Source organism: Cicer arietinum, chromosome 4, assembly GCF_000331145.2.
Source record: "Cicer arietinum cultivar CDC Frontier isolate Library 1 chromosome 4, Cicar.CDCFrontier_v2.0, whole genome shotgun sequence".
Taxonomy (NCBI): domain Eukaryota; kingdom Viridiplantae; phylum Streptophyta; class Magnoliopsida; order Fabales; family Fabaceae; genus Cicer; species Cicer arietinum.
The window spans coordinates 11,719,623-11,732,589 of record NC_021163.2 but is presented as its reverse complement, the minus strand read 5'-3'; the positions used below and the strand labels follow the sequence as shown (position 1 = coordinate 11,732,589).

The 12,967-nt window shown below is 32.6% G+C and overlaps 2 protein-coding genes across 2 annotated transcripts in view; both read left to right on the top strand.

The window, feature by feature from the left end:
* LOC101497187 (G-type lectin S-receptor-like serine/threonine-protein kinase At5g24080) overlaps positions 1–2,397 on the top strand; it is a 4,585-nt gene extending 2,188 nt beyond the window's left edge. Inside the window, exons 3-6 of the mRNA XM_073367578.1 lie at positions 1–486; positions 576–756; positions 901–1,354; positions 1,625–2,397. The exon at positions 1–486 is cut by the window's left edge and continues 10 nt beyond it. Coding sequence (XP_073223679.1) covers positions 1–486; positions 576–756; positions 901–1,354; positions 1,625–1,972 — 1,469 coding nt within the window. The 3' untranslated portion in view covers positions 1,973–2,397. The remainder of the gene's footprint in view (positions 487–575; positions 757–900; positions 1,355–1,624) is intronic.
* Positions 2,398–2,827: 430 nt separating this feature from the next.
* Positions 2,828–8,701, top strand: LOC101505013 (uncharacterized). The gene is made up of 15 exons (XM_012714712.3): positions 2,828–3,577; positions 3,666–3,788; positions 4,336–4,477; positions 4,557–4,792; positions 5,531–5,589; positions 5,726–5,820; positions 6,156–6,258; positions 6,349–6,443; positions 6,512–6,574; positions 6,845–6,920; positions 6,988–7,096; positions 7,291–7,403; positions 7,485–7,543; positions 8,033–8,144; positions 8,322–8,701. The coding sequence occupies exons 1-15, from the start codon at positions 3,184–3,186 to the stop codon at positions 8,457–8,459; spliced, it is 1,917 nt and encodes a 638-aa protein (XP_012570166.1). The 5' UTR covers positions 2,828–3,183; the 3' UTR covers positions 8,460–8,701.
* The last annotated feature ends 4,266 nt before the right edge of the window (positions 8,702–12,967 follow it).

The window sequence follows — 12,967 nt, the reverse complement described above, 5'->3', positions numbered from 1 at the left end:
ATTATTTTTCTGAATCTTCAGTAATAGCTAACTATAGTGATGTTTCTTCTGTATCGAAATGCGGAGATGCGTGCTTATCAGATTGTGATTGTGTTGCTTCTGTTTATGGTTTAAATGAGGAGAAACCATTTTGTTGGGTGTTGAAAAATTTAAGTTTTGGTGGTTTTGAGGATACAAGCTCTACATTATTTGTGAAGGTAAGAGCAAATAGTTCATGGATACCAGAAGGTCAAGAAGGAAGGTCTAATAACAGTTCTTCTGATGGAATGGGGAGTGTTAAGGAGAAAGCTGTGATTATTCCAATTGTTTTAAGCATGATAGTTTTAATTTTTTTACTATGTATGTTACTGTATTATAGCGTTCATAGAAAAAGAACTTTGAAAAGAGAGATGGAAAGTTCCTTGGTTTTATCAGGTGCTCCGATGAATTTTACTTACCGCGCGATGCAAATCAGGACAAGCAACTTTTCACAGCTTCTAGGAACTGGTAAGTGTATTTGATGTTGAATTTTATAGTAAAGGAGAAGTTACATTATGATTCAGTATAATTTGTTGCTAACTGTTTATATTTTGTAGGTGGATTTGGAAGTGTGTATAAAGGAAGCCTTGGCGATGGTACCCTAGTGGCAGTGAAGAAACTTGATAAGATTTTGCCTCATGGGGAGAAAGAATTTATCACTGAAGTAAACACTATTGGCTCAATGCATCATATGAATTTGGTTCGCCTATGCGGCTATTGTTCTGAGGGACCACACAGGTGTGTATCGTTCAATTAATAACTCTTATCATAGTTATCTGTTTAATAATTTGTTGTCAAAAGTATAACTTGAATTGGATTTAGCTCATAATATGACTTCAAACATTAGTAGTTTAATTGGCTTGAGGGATGTTTGTTTGGCAGGCTTCTGGTTTATGAGTACATGAAGAATGGTTCGTTGGACAAATGGATCTTCCCTTCGTATCGAGGGCTAGATAGATTGCTAGATTGGCAAACTCGCTTTGATATATCGATAAATACTGCACAAGGGATTGCATACTTTCATGAGCAGTGCAGAAATCGGATAATACACTGCGACATCAAACCAGAAAATATATTGTTAGATGAAAACTTTTGTCCTAAAGTATCTGATTTTGGACTTGCCAAATTGATGGCTAGGGAACACTCTCATGTGGTAACAATGATTAGAGGCACTAGAGGTTATTTGGCGCCAGAATGGGTTAGTAATCGACCTATAACTGTAAAAGCAGATGTTTACAGCTATGGTATGCTTCTTTTAGAAATCATTGGTGGTAGGCGAAATCTTGACTTGTCCTATGATGCAGAAGACTTCTTCTATCCTGGTTGGGCTTACAAGGTATATTTCATATATTAATTTAGAGTAAATACTCAAGTTGGTCCTGAAATTGTAGGTTTGTATCAACTTAGTACCTCACAATATCAATATTCTAAATAATCTCTAGAATTACAAAATGCTAATCAAGTTTGTCTATATGATTGAATCTGCTATCAAATGCATTCATGGCATTATTCACTTAGTTTCAAATTCATCCTTGATAACGTCCAACAATTTTAAAGTAACTAATTAATAAATATTGATCATATATATAATGTTTGGTTATTATAGGAGATGACAAATGGATCGCCTGCAATAAAAGTGGCAGATAGAAGATTAAATGGAGCAGTTGATGAAGAAGAGCTATTAAGAGCTTTGAAAGTTGCATTTTGGTGCATCCAAGATGATGTATCCATGCGACCACCAATGGGAGAAGTAGTGAGAATGCTTGAAGGTCAAGGTTCAAATATCATAAATATGCCACCAATGCCACAAACAGTACTAGAGTTAGTTGAAGAAGGTTTGGACCATGTCTACAAAGCCATGAAAAGAGAGTATAACCAGTTCAGCTCATTCACCATTACCAGCCATCTTACATCTCATGCCACATGTAGCAATACCACAATGTCACCAAGATAGTGTTTAAATTGTAGCATAGATAAAGAATTGGTCTTTTATGCCACCTAATAATGATGTCATTAAGGAAAACAAAATAAAAAATATCATAGAAGGTTAAGAGACTTAATCTTAAATGATCTAGAATGGCAATAATAAAATTATTTTACTTTAAGAGGCAAGAAAAGAGAGTCCAACACCTGATTCATCACCAAACTTGCAAACCTGAGTCAACACCTGACAATTATATACCTTTTTTTTTATTTTTCTGTTAGGCTCAAATTAAAATCTTTTTGTAATGAGACATACAAATTTACCGGTCATCTTATATGTTTTGACTTTAGTTGTCTCTATTGATTTTGATATTTCCATTTACAGTTGTACAATTTATATAAATAAATGTATGTATCAAACATTCAAGTCAATAGCACAAAAGTCGAAGTGGGTTAGATTTGTTATCTATATAAGTTCCATTTGTTTTGTTTTCCTCTGGAAACATTTTAATTATAAAAAGTTTAACCAAATTAGATTTTGAAGGTTAATCTCAATTGGAAAAACGTAACATTTTACTTATTATTCCTCACCAACCAAATTTTTATATAGGCGGTGAATTAAAACTCATATTTCTAAATCATTACCAACTATACCACCAATTTAGGTCGGTAGTATTGATTAACCTTTATAAATAAATGTCTATTTTCACATGTCATTTTATATTATCAATAAATGATCAATGTGGTTTTTACTATCATACTCATAACCATTTTTTACTCTCTCTTATCAATTATTCATGCAATCAAAGAAAATGAAGAATAATTTTGAAAAATAAATCACAATTTTTATAAAATCAACAAAATTAAGTCTTCTCTCTAATCAATTTTTTCAACTTAATGATACTGTCACCAAATTTTTTGGTATGTTTGTCTGTTTGAGATACCACTAAGAAAGAGGCTGAGTAACTCAGCTACCACTCTGTTATCACGTGTAATCCTCCAGGCACGTGCAAATGCTAACCGTCGTCGTATCCTAAAACCTCCACATCTGCTAGTTCGCCGCCTCGCCCTCAACAACACTACATCAACAACCCCACCGCCGCAACTTCTATCGGAGCATCACATCATTCGCATAGTTTCCAATACGCTATTCGATTCTCTCCTGCTGTTTCCACTTAAAGATCAAATCTGCATCTTATCAAATATAATCGTTAAACAGCGTTCGTTTGCGCGTTGTAGAAGATGGAGAAGATGCATTACGCTGAGGAGTTAGTAAGAGAATTTCTCGTGTTTCGAGGATTCACCAACACTCTCGAAGCTTACGAAACTGAATTGCGAACAGACGTTGGTAAAGGTTTTCACGTTGACAAAATTCTTGACCTAATCTTCTCCTTATACGTTCCAAAGTTTCAGGTTGATAAATTGATCGCGCTTCTCGGTTTCTTCAAACACTATCTCTCTTCAGCTTCCGAAACAACACTCTTCTCCACTTTCTCTAAATTGGAAGCATCTATTTTACGCTTCTACGTCGTTCACGCTTTGCAAGCCAATCGGAGGGATAAGGTTGTTGAGTTTTTCTCTGTTCATGGTCCTGATTTGTTGCAGAATTCTCAGGAGGATTGGACTCACTGGTTTGGTGCGTTTTCGTTTTGTTTTTTTTTTTTTTTTTTGTTATGAATTTTCAGTGTGAGATTGTGATGATGTGATTCTGTATTGCATTGCAGCAATTCCTTATGTCAAGAATCCACAATTGGATCCCGAATTTCGAATATTTTTCTCCAAGGACTGGTATCAAGCATTGCATCTTTCTGTCAGAAACTTCTTTAGTGAGATCTTCAATGCTACTCATATCCTTCGTAACATCTTTTTTTAAGAAAGAAAACAATTTCTCTTGTTTGAGTTTGATTTACTTGCGTTAAGGAGCTGATCCTAGAGATTTCTAGGTGAAGGGACACATGAATAACTTAATTTAAGTTTGAATGAGAGGAATAAATTCCTATGAAACACGGACACTGACGAGTCTGACAGATAATAATTTGAAAAAATGAATTAATTGAATGTGTCGGTGTCGGACACTAACATGTTGGATACCGGGACACACCTTTGATCAGGAGTGTCTGTGCTACTGTTTAAGCTTTATTTTGAATGTATAGTCCAATACATGCACAGTCTTATGATGCCTCTCTTTCCAATGTAAACATTTGGTTCATTCATGTGTCCTTTTAGTTAGAAACCTACCAAGAGCTACTTCTTGTTTGTCCCAAATCATTTTGGCCCTGCGTGTCACAATCCCAAATATACAACTTTTCTATACAATATGTTTTTTGATTTGATTATGTCTTCTGCATTCACAATTTCATCAAGTTGCTCTGTAATTATCCTTAATAAAATCACGTCTACCTGCTCTATTGAAGATTAGTTCAGAGATGAATGCTACCTACCTACTCAAAAGAGATATTGCACATCTAAATATTAAATTATCAGAACTTCAGGCTTCACTCAACGAGAAAGAAGCTCAATTAAGGCAGTTTAGAAGGTAAGCATATTTTTATTCAATGTTTGAGTGATCGAGTCTAACGAGACATGTTTACCTTTCTAATTAATTTGGATTGAAGTATGGAAGGAAGTATTAGTTCATCAAGCAATTTGCGTGAAGAAAGTACTCATATGTCAAAAGATTCTTCAGAGGTTTTTCCACAAGTAGTGCAAACAGAGATTGGCCAAGATTTAGTTGTGGGTGAATCTGGAAATGTTCAGTCCGAGTTTCTCAGCTCCAAGTCTGGCGATGATTCAACTTCCTTATTGAATGACTATCTGAGAAATGGCAGAGCTGGCAACACCACTCGAAAAGGTCATGACAGTCCCCATATAGGCAGACAGATATACTTCAAGGCCGCTTCCTCTGTGTGAAGTGGTATTATGTAGTTGCTTGAACATTGTTTTTTAAGCAAGTTGACGGTTACTTTCTAAGTATAGACTTGTTAAAATTCATGTGCTGACATCTTCTGATGTTGAATTATTGTTCTAACAAGATAGCTAGTTAACTAGTCATGAAGTGTACGGATAAGGTAGATAATGTTAGATGTTAGTGAATTCTGATAAATAAATGAAATCCTCTTGCAATATAACTCTGTCATGCAATGTTAAGACAGATGATGACATTACTTCTACACTGCAAACTTGTAAGTTGTAAGCAGAAATTGCTCTAAAACAATGTATGGATTTTAAATGAGTAGAGATAATATCTTTTGGTTTCAAATGATGTTGTTAGTTGTGGACTACAAAAGATTGATTCAGTTGCAGAACTAGTGGAAATGAAACACAAAAGCTTTTTATTTTTATTTAGCATTGAATTCAATGATCAATCAAATTTTTGCTACTATTATTTATTATTTCTTAAAAAAATTCAGGATGCATTTGTATTCACTTAATCAGCTCTTAATCTTGATGCCCTTTATCTGAACTCCAAACCACGTCTAATTTTCTGTATGCTGAAAAAATTGGTTTTCGGCTGACATATCAAGTGCGATATCAGTAACCATTGTTTATATATTTGGAAATAAAAATTTAACAATTAATTTTGTGGCAGAAAACGATGGGGAAGTGTCTGCGGAAGAAGACTTTGCTGAGGTCAAAGTAGAGCACCAGGTAAAATTTGCGCTTAGAACCTTATTTGTCTTCTTTCCCCCTCTTTGTTCTTCGCTTCTGACTTACACTCAACTATGAAGAACATATTAGGATTTGAATGGAATTTGTGTAAATATGAAATCATTATGCATTTTAGGAGACATTTTTGGGGCACACCAGTCCAATCAGCAGGTGCCGCTTCTCTGCATCTGGAAACAATATTGCTAGTGCTTCTCTAGATGGAACTGCCAGGTACCCTTTATGGAAAAACAGAACAGTCTTTATCCAACTATTAGTCCTGATTGCAGATTGCTAGGCTTTAGCCTGCACTCATTTGTGACTATTGAGAAACATTATGTGTGATGTATCTAGAGCGGTATTGTCAACATTCAACAGCCTTTAAGAAATTAAATAGAAGATGGAATTGTACTACACTTTTGTTTGAAAATAGCCCTTACAATGCCTATTTTCAATAATACTTTTTCTTTACCTTTCACAAATATCTGCAACTCTTCCTTGTTTTTATGAAATATCTCTCAAGAAATTTGGTCTTTGTTTCATTGTTTTCGCTACATCTTTTGATAAAGAATATGGACATATGATGCATCAACTCCGGCATCTAGAAATGCGACCATATATTGTGGCACAGAAATTTTGTCACTTGACTGGGAATGCAAATCGGACCGCTTGGTATGTGAGTTGATTCTCATTGTGATTGAAATAATTCAATTCTCTATGAGATTATAAATTTAATGACCGAGTTGTTCTTCTTGATAAAAGCTTCTAATGGGTACATCTGATGGGTGCATTAAGGCATGGAACGTGGACGCAAAGAGAGTTGTTTGTGACCTTAACACAACTGAAGCATTTCCAAGGTTTTTACTAATTATAATCTTTTCAAGTTTGTGTATTACTTTCAACTCTGACACATGTGATTTTACAGTGTATTGGACATAAAGTGCAGTCCCGTTGAACCGATTTTTGTGTCTGCAGCAGCATCCGGAGGGTATACACCAAAATTTTAAATATTAAATTCTTTACTGAAATAGTAAATTTGTTGAATTTGGTAATTCGAATAATGATCCTCTGTTTAACACAATTGTGCACATTTTTCTGTTTTTAATTTGGACATAATAATGAAAGTATGGTAAAATACCGGGTAACCCACCATTTGTTAAGTTCAAAATGAACATCCTTTCTGTTGCTTATTTTTTGTTAATAATACATTGTTAACACATTTTAGCAAGGAATTATGAGGTCCATATTGTCTGTGCAGGTCTGGTGCCAACTATTTTGACAATCTAGGTTTTGCTTCACTGACTGTGTGGAACATGAAGACATGGAAAGCCATGGTATGTGCTTCTTTGTATATATGCTTATGTCATTCAGTGGCTATGTATAATTTTGGATTCCATAAAGACAGTCCTTCCTCTTGGAGAAGATCCACCGGCAATTACTTCTTTATGCTTCAATCACAATGGGAAAATTTTAGCAGCTTCTGCCGTTGATGGAATGATTCATATGTTTGGTATCCTTAATTGTATTCATTTGGTTGCTTCTGTGTATTAATGTATTTTTTGATTCATAGATGAAATAAATATTGTTTTATAGCTTGTATTTAGATTTTAGATGCAATTCATGAATAAAATGTTTCAATTTTTTTCTTTTTAAAAGATAAGAAAACTTATTTTGAACAACTATGTCATCTTTAACAATTCTAAGATATGTCCGCTGGTCTACAAATCACTGGCTGGCCTGCACATGATTCTTCCATCAGTTCGATTCTTTTTGGACCAGATGAGACTAGCATTTTTAGCCTGGGCTCTGATGGGAAGGCAAGTGATATTAATTCAATGTTATTCCATTTTGTGGAATAGATTGTGAACTTCATATAGTAATTGGTTCTTTGTTAACAGATTTTAGAGTGGAGCTTGCAAAGTCAAGGTCAAATCTCGTGGTCAAGAGACTGTAGTAGGTATATTATTAGTTTGACACCTTATGATTAAACTCACAATGTTTCCTTTTTTTCTCTGTGCCAATACCAGCCAAAGATTGCAAAATTAGATAAATAAAATGAAGGGATGTGTACACGTCTCCCTTTTTCTCTTTGGTCCTTTTCTATGGACAGGGACCACTTTTCTTACGAGGAAAATGTGTACACATTTTTAAATAGTATACATGTATATTTTATTGAGTATTACGGATAGTATAAAATCGTGTAACAATTAAATTGTGAGAGGGCTGGAACTAATTACATGATCCACATCACATCAGTTACAATCTGATTCAATGCATCTGTGGAATAGGAGTTGTATGACCTATACTATTTTTTTTCTCACTTATTGAAATATTTTAGCTCAATCATGCTATATGAGGGATAATGTCGTATCACCATTCCATTATCCTTGTTTTTTGATATGTTTGAATAATTAATTCTGAGCATTATATTTTTCACATTTTGTAGGTTCTGTTACCCCCTCAGTGGTTCAAAAAGTTACAGACATGAGATGGCATTAGATGCAAATGGGAGGAGACTCCTGGTAACATCCAGTTTAGTTAGAGCACCCATATATCAGGTTAATGTTTCTCGAGTTCTTTTGCATGCATTATGATAAGACCTTCCCTTTGAAGGGACTATAATTTACTTATCTGTATTTTTAATTTGACTTGTAACAGCAAGTAAATTATGGCGGAAATACTTCTAATTATGTTGTTAGTTATCTGAAAATGTCAATGGCTGCTCGTCTTGTCAGGTTCAGGATCAGTTGAATGGTTGGAGAACACTTTCTCACAATGCTCCGATTACTGCTGTAGATTGGCATCCGACTTTGCCCATTTTCTTGACTGGATCAGCTGATAACTCTGTCCGAGTAACAACTTTATCATCGTAGTTCCCCATTGTTATCTTGGAGTTTTTCATTCTTTGATGAGCATTTAAATAGGTTATATTGGATTTATATGTTGTAACTTATTAGTCTCTCCCTCATTAATGTATATGGCAACCAACGCTGTCTGTATATTTATGTGTCTACCGACAGGTAGGATGTGTATATACATGCAATTTGCTTGTATGTATTATATAACTCGTGCAGTAATTTGAGTGAAATGAATGTTATAACTTTTTCGATTAGAATGGATAGGTGGCAAGTCGCAACAGAGATTTGGTTGCAGCATTGTCAATGGTCACTCTTGTTTTTTTTTTTTTTTGTGTGCTGAAAATGGTCTCTCTAATCTATAATGGCCTGTCATGATCAAGATTTTCATCTTCTGTTCTCATCAACTTTATAAAAATCGTATCATTTGTCAAGTTTGGTCTGATCTAGCTCGGATCCAGCATTCACATCTAATGGGCTTTAATAACAACAGAACCAAGTGAATCGATTAAAACCATCAAAAATCGATCAAACCAGTTGGAAACAAGTGAAATTCTATTGTAAAAACTAATTTTAACTAGTCTGATTTTTATCTTTTTCAATTTTTAATTTATTTTAATTTAAAAGTTGTTTTTAAACAATAAAAGTATAACAACTAATTTTTTGTGTTTAGTTTATAGTTCAAATAGTTATAGTTGATTTGGCTTTCTATCAAGGTAAATTATAGCATGGATCAGTATAGCATGTGGTTTATAGTGGACAAACTTTCAGAATCGTAGGATCAAACAGTCACACAAGATTTTACGATGCACTCCCAACACCAGTTCTCGTTCTCTCTCTAACATATCTCTTTGAACACTTCATTGTTCATTCCCCACCACCAACCATTGCCTCTACAACCCAATTGAAGAGTTCAAATTGCAGATATGAGGATTTGAAGATCTTGTGGCCATCGAGACCCAAAATCTGACCCCAAGCAGCAGAAGCGTATGAACTTGATATATGGGACAGTGGCAGCCAATGGCTGCTAAGTATGATGATGGTTGGCACTTGGCAGACTGTAGTTGTGGTTTGCAGCTACTATCGATGTGGGGGTGGGGGGTCGTCGGGTCATGACATTTATCAGATATTTAGTTGATTAATTATTCAAGTTGGTTATTTAATTATTTTAAACTAGTTAATTATTTATTTATTTCAACTTGTAACTACTTATATAATTAATTCTCTTTATTATTAATATCATTCAATTTAATTATTTTTCTCTATTTCTCTCTCATTAATAGTTCAAAACAAAAATCGTAATATGATATCAGAACATTAATTATTCTGCTATTTTTTTTTCAAAAATTTTTTGAGACAATTTTTATAGATACTTATTTGATTTAACTTTTCTTTTACATTTGATTTTTGAATAATTTGTTTATTTTTCTCTTTTTTCTCCATTCAAAAATAGTTATTTCTCCTTCTTTTTTATTTTTTTATATTTTGCTCTTAAATTTCAAGTTAGAAATATTTATGATGATGATGATAAAAATTAAAATAATCAAATAATGGGTATTAAGGGAACATATTTGGCAACAAAATTTTATCAAGACGTAATACTTTTTTAATGTTTTGATATCAACTTTGTTTTAACATCAACAATTTTCATCAAGTAAGAAAAATATGGAGTCAAGTGCATTTGTCGAAGATTTTTCAAACACACAAATATTTGGTGATAAAATTATTTCTTTTTAACCAAATTGACATTAAAAAAATGCAAGCAAATATCTTACGTGAAAGTGTTGACTTAATTTAACACTTATCAACAAAAAAAAAAACAAGATTGTTTTTGTTCCAAGAAAAAAAAAACATAATTGGATTCTCAATTAAATGTCCAAACTAATTACCAAGAAGTCGCAGGTGAGTTTTTGTTCAAAAGAAGAAGAAAAAAGAAAAACAAGAGAAAATCTTGAATTGATGTGTAGATTTGATTCAAAACCTACTATAAAAAAAAAACTAAGAATTTTGCATTAGAATATTTCTTGTGATGTAGCTAAATATCACTATAAGGGAGGTTGAATAAAGATTTTGCTGTTTAAAAATAATTTTTTTTTTGTTTAAAAAACTATCCTCCCGGAGAGGATGCAAACTCGAGTATGGTTATTTAAACCGTTAGATTTGAGCTGATGAAAAGAATGAGTAAAGTATGACACACAATTTTTATACTGGTTCACCCAATGAAGGCTGCGTCCAGTTCTCACACACTTGTAAGATTTCACTAATGTTCAAAACTGATCAACCTCTCACAAAGGATGATTACACTTTGCGTATTCTTTAGCTTCACCAAGCTTACAATCAAGTTTCAATTATTTCCAAAGGTAACTTACTTGGAAATTACATAATGATTATGAATAAGATTGTTTCTCTTTTCTTAAATACTTTGTCAAATGATATTTCAAGGATCTAATGTAAGATTTATAAAAAAAAAAGTATGAAGAGATGATGGATATTGCTCTAGATAGCTTCGAGATGCTTGATCTTTTTATGCAATTGTGTTGTGTATTTTACGATGAATAGCTTGCTACCTTTTATAGAGGTCTTATGATGATCTTTCCATGTGGCAAGCTTTTTAAGACTGTTGGAGACTTGATAAAAAAAGTCCAAGGTCTTGCATCATAATTACGAAAATGTTATCCAGTTGTCTTTGGACAAACTCAGTCCATCCTCGAGCAGGAGGATCTACTCCTTGGAACTTGATCTTGAGTTGTCCTTTCCTTTTCTCATCCTTCAAGATATGTAAGGTTATTTCTTTGATTTTGTGGGCTGCAACCTTTTCTAAAGCTTGAAATGGTTAATACATTTTCACCTTTTGAAAGTGATGTTGACAAGAGAAAAAAGCCAATGCTCAAGCACGTGGGTCAAGGCACCTTTCTTCAAGACATGTGAAGGATTCTATTTTTGGCTTGTTTGTTGTTGCCTTTCTGTATCTTGACTTCATATAGATTTTTCAATCATACAAGAATGATATATAGGTCTGCTAATAGCCTTTGCACATGATAGGATGGGTTGCTTTCAACATTTGGGAATGATGTGGACTTTATAGAACCGTCCTCCAGACTAGTACTGTCATCCTCTTACATAGTACTGATTATCCTTATACCTATGCTTTTGTCTTCTGACTTCTTTATCTCAAATGCTTTACTTATTCATTTTTAATATTGTTTTGCCTTTCTTTAATGAATAAAAAACATTTGTTCTGGTGAGGATGAGTAATATGCAAATTTGAATCTTCATGTTCTTACGAGGACATCATCTTGAGTTCCAATCCTCCAGATTTGAATCATATTTTTCTCCTTTATGTCTTAATGATCAATAATTTGTTTTCTTATATGAATTCACTCAAAAGCACAGATTAGTCATTAACTATAATCATAATCCTTTAAGTAATTTTGTTATCATTAAAATCATTTGAGAGAGATTTTGTCTCAACATCTTGTTCTTATTTCAAGAGAATAATTAATCTTCTAAAAAATATATATTTTAGTCGGTGTATTTTCAACGTTCAAAAATCTTTTAGTCAATGTATTTTCGGCATTCAAAAGTTTGAGCCGATATATTTTCAGCATTAAACATCTTTTAGCTGATTTATTTTCGGCATTTCAAAAATTTTAGTTGATGTTTTTCGATATTTTTTTCTTGACATTTTCTAAGTTCGAAGTGTAATAAACACATTCTAGTTGGATAGAAATGGCAACACAAGCCGCACTCGCATGTATCCATACGAACTCGTCCTAATTTAGGCAAGGAAAACCCCTTTGATTTGGTGCGAGTTTTTGCGAAAATTAAAATTCAGGTGCAGATATAGATTTGGGGTTGTTCATATCTATCACACATCCGTATCTGAATCCGCTCTATTAATATTATTATTGTCATTCTAAAATTTTATATACATGCACATATTCAATGTATTTATTATTTTTTCCAATATTAAAAATTATAATTTTCAATCTACATAAAATATGATTTTAATATTTTTTTTTAATTTTATTATTGTAGAATAATAATTATTTTATTATATTAATTATAATAAATATAATTTTTAAATTTATTATTTTATATTTGAATGAGTAAAGATGCAAGCGGAAAAACTCAAACTTCGTCGTGGAAAAAGAAGACTTATATTCTATACTCAATAAAAAAACATGGAAGGGTGGATGTTGTTTTCAACTAATCGAATGATTATTTAAATTGATTAATTAATTAATTAATTATACTAACTAATTAATTATTTTATATTAATTAATTATATAAATATTTATAACTTTTAATGTACTTTTACACTCTATCATTTAATTTAATCATTATCTATTTCTCTCTTATCAAAGTTTGAATAAAAAAATCGTATTTTACTTAATAAACTTTTTTTAAAATATTTTGATAAATGATTTTTTTTATCTAACGGACTAGTGTTAATATTTAAGGTGGCCTATTAAATTTTATAAAAAAAATTGTAGCCATGAAATGAAAATGATTAGGGTTGCATG

Excerpts from the sequence above, each read along its gene's own strand:
- LOC101505013 (XM_012714712.3), top strand. The coding sequence starts at position 3,184 with ATGGAGAAGATGCATTACGCTGAGGAGTTAGTAAGAGAATTTCTCGTG. Across the intron at positions 6,921-6,987 it reads TGAAGACATGGAAAGCCATG|ACAGTCCTTCCTCTTGGAGA; the intron begins GTATGTGCTTCT and ends GATTCCATAAAG. Across the intron at positions 7,544-8,032 it reads TGGTCAAGAGACTGTAGTAG|GTTCTGTTACCCCCTCAGTG; the intron begins GTATATTATTAG and ends CACATTTTGTAG.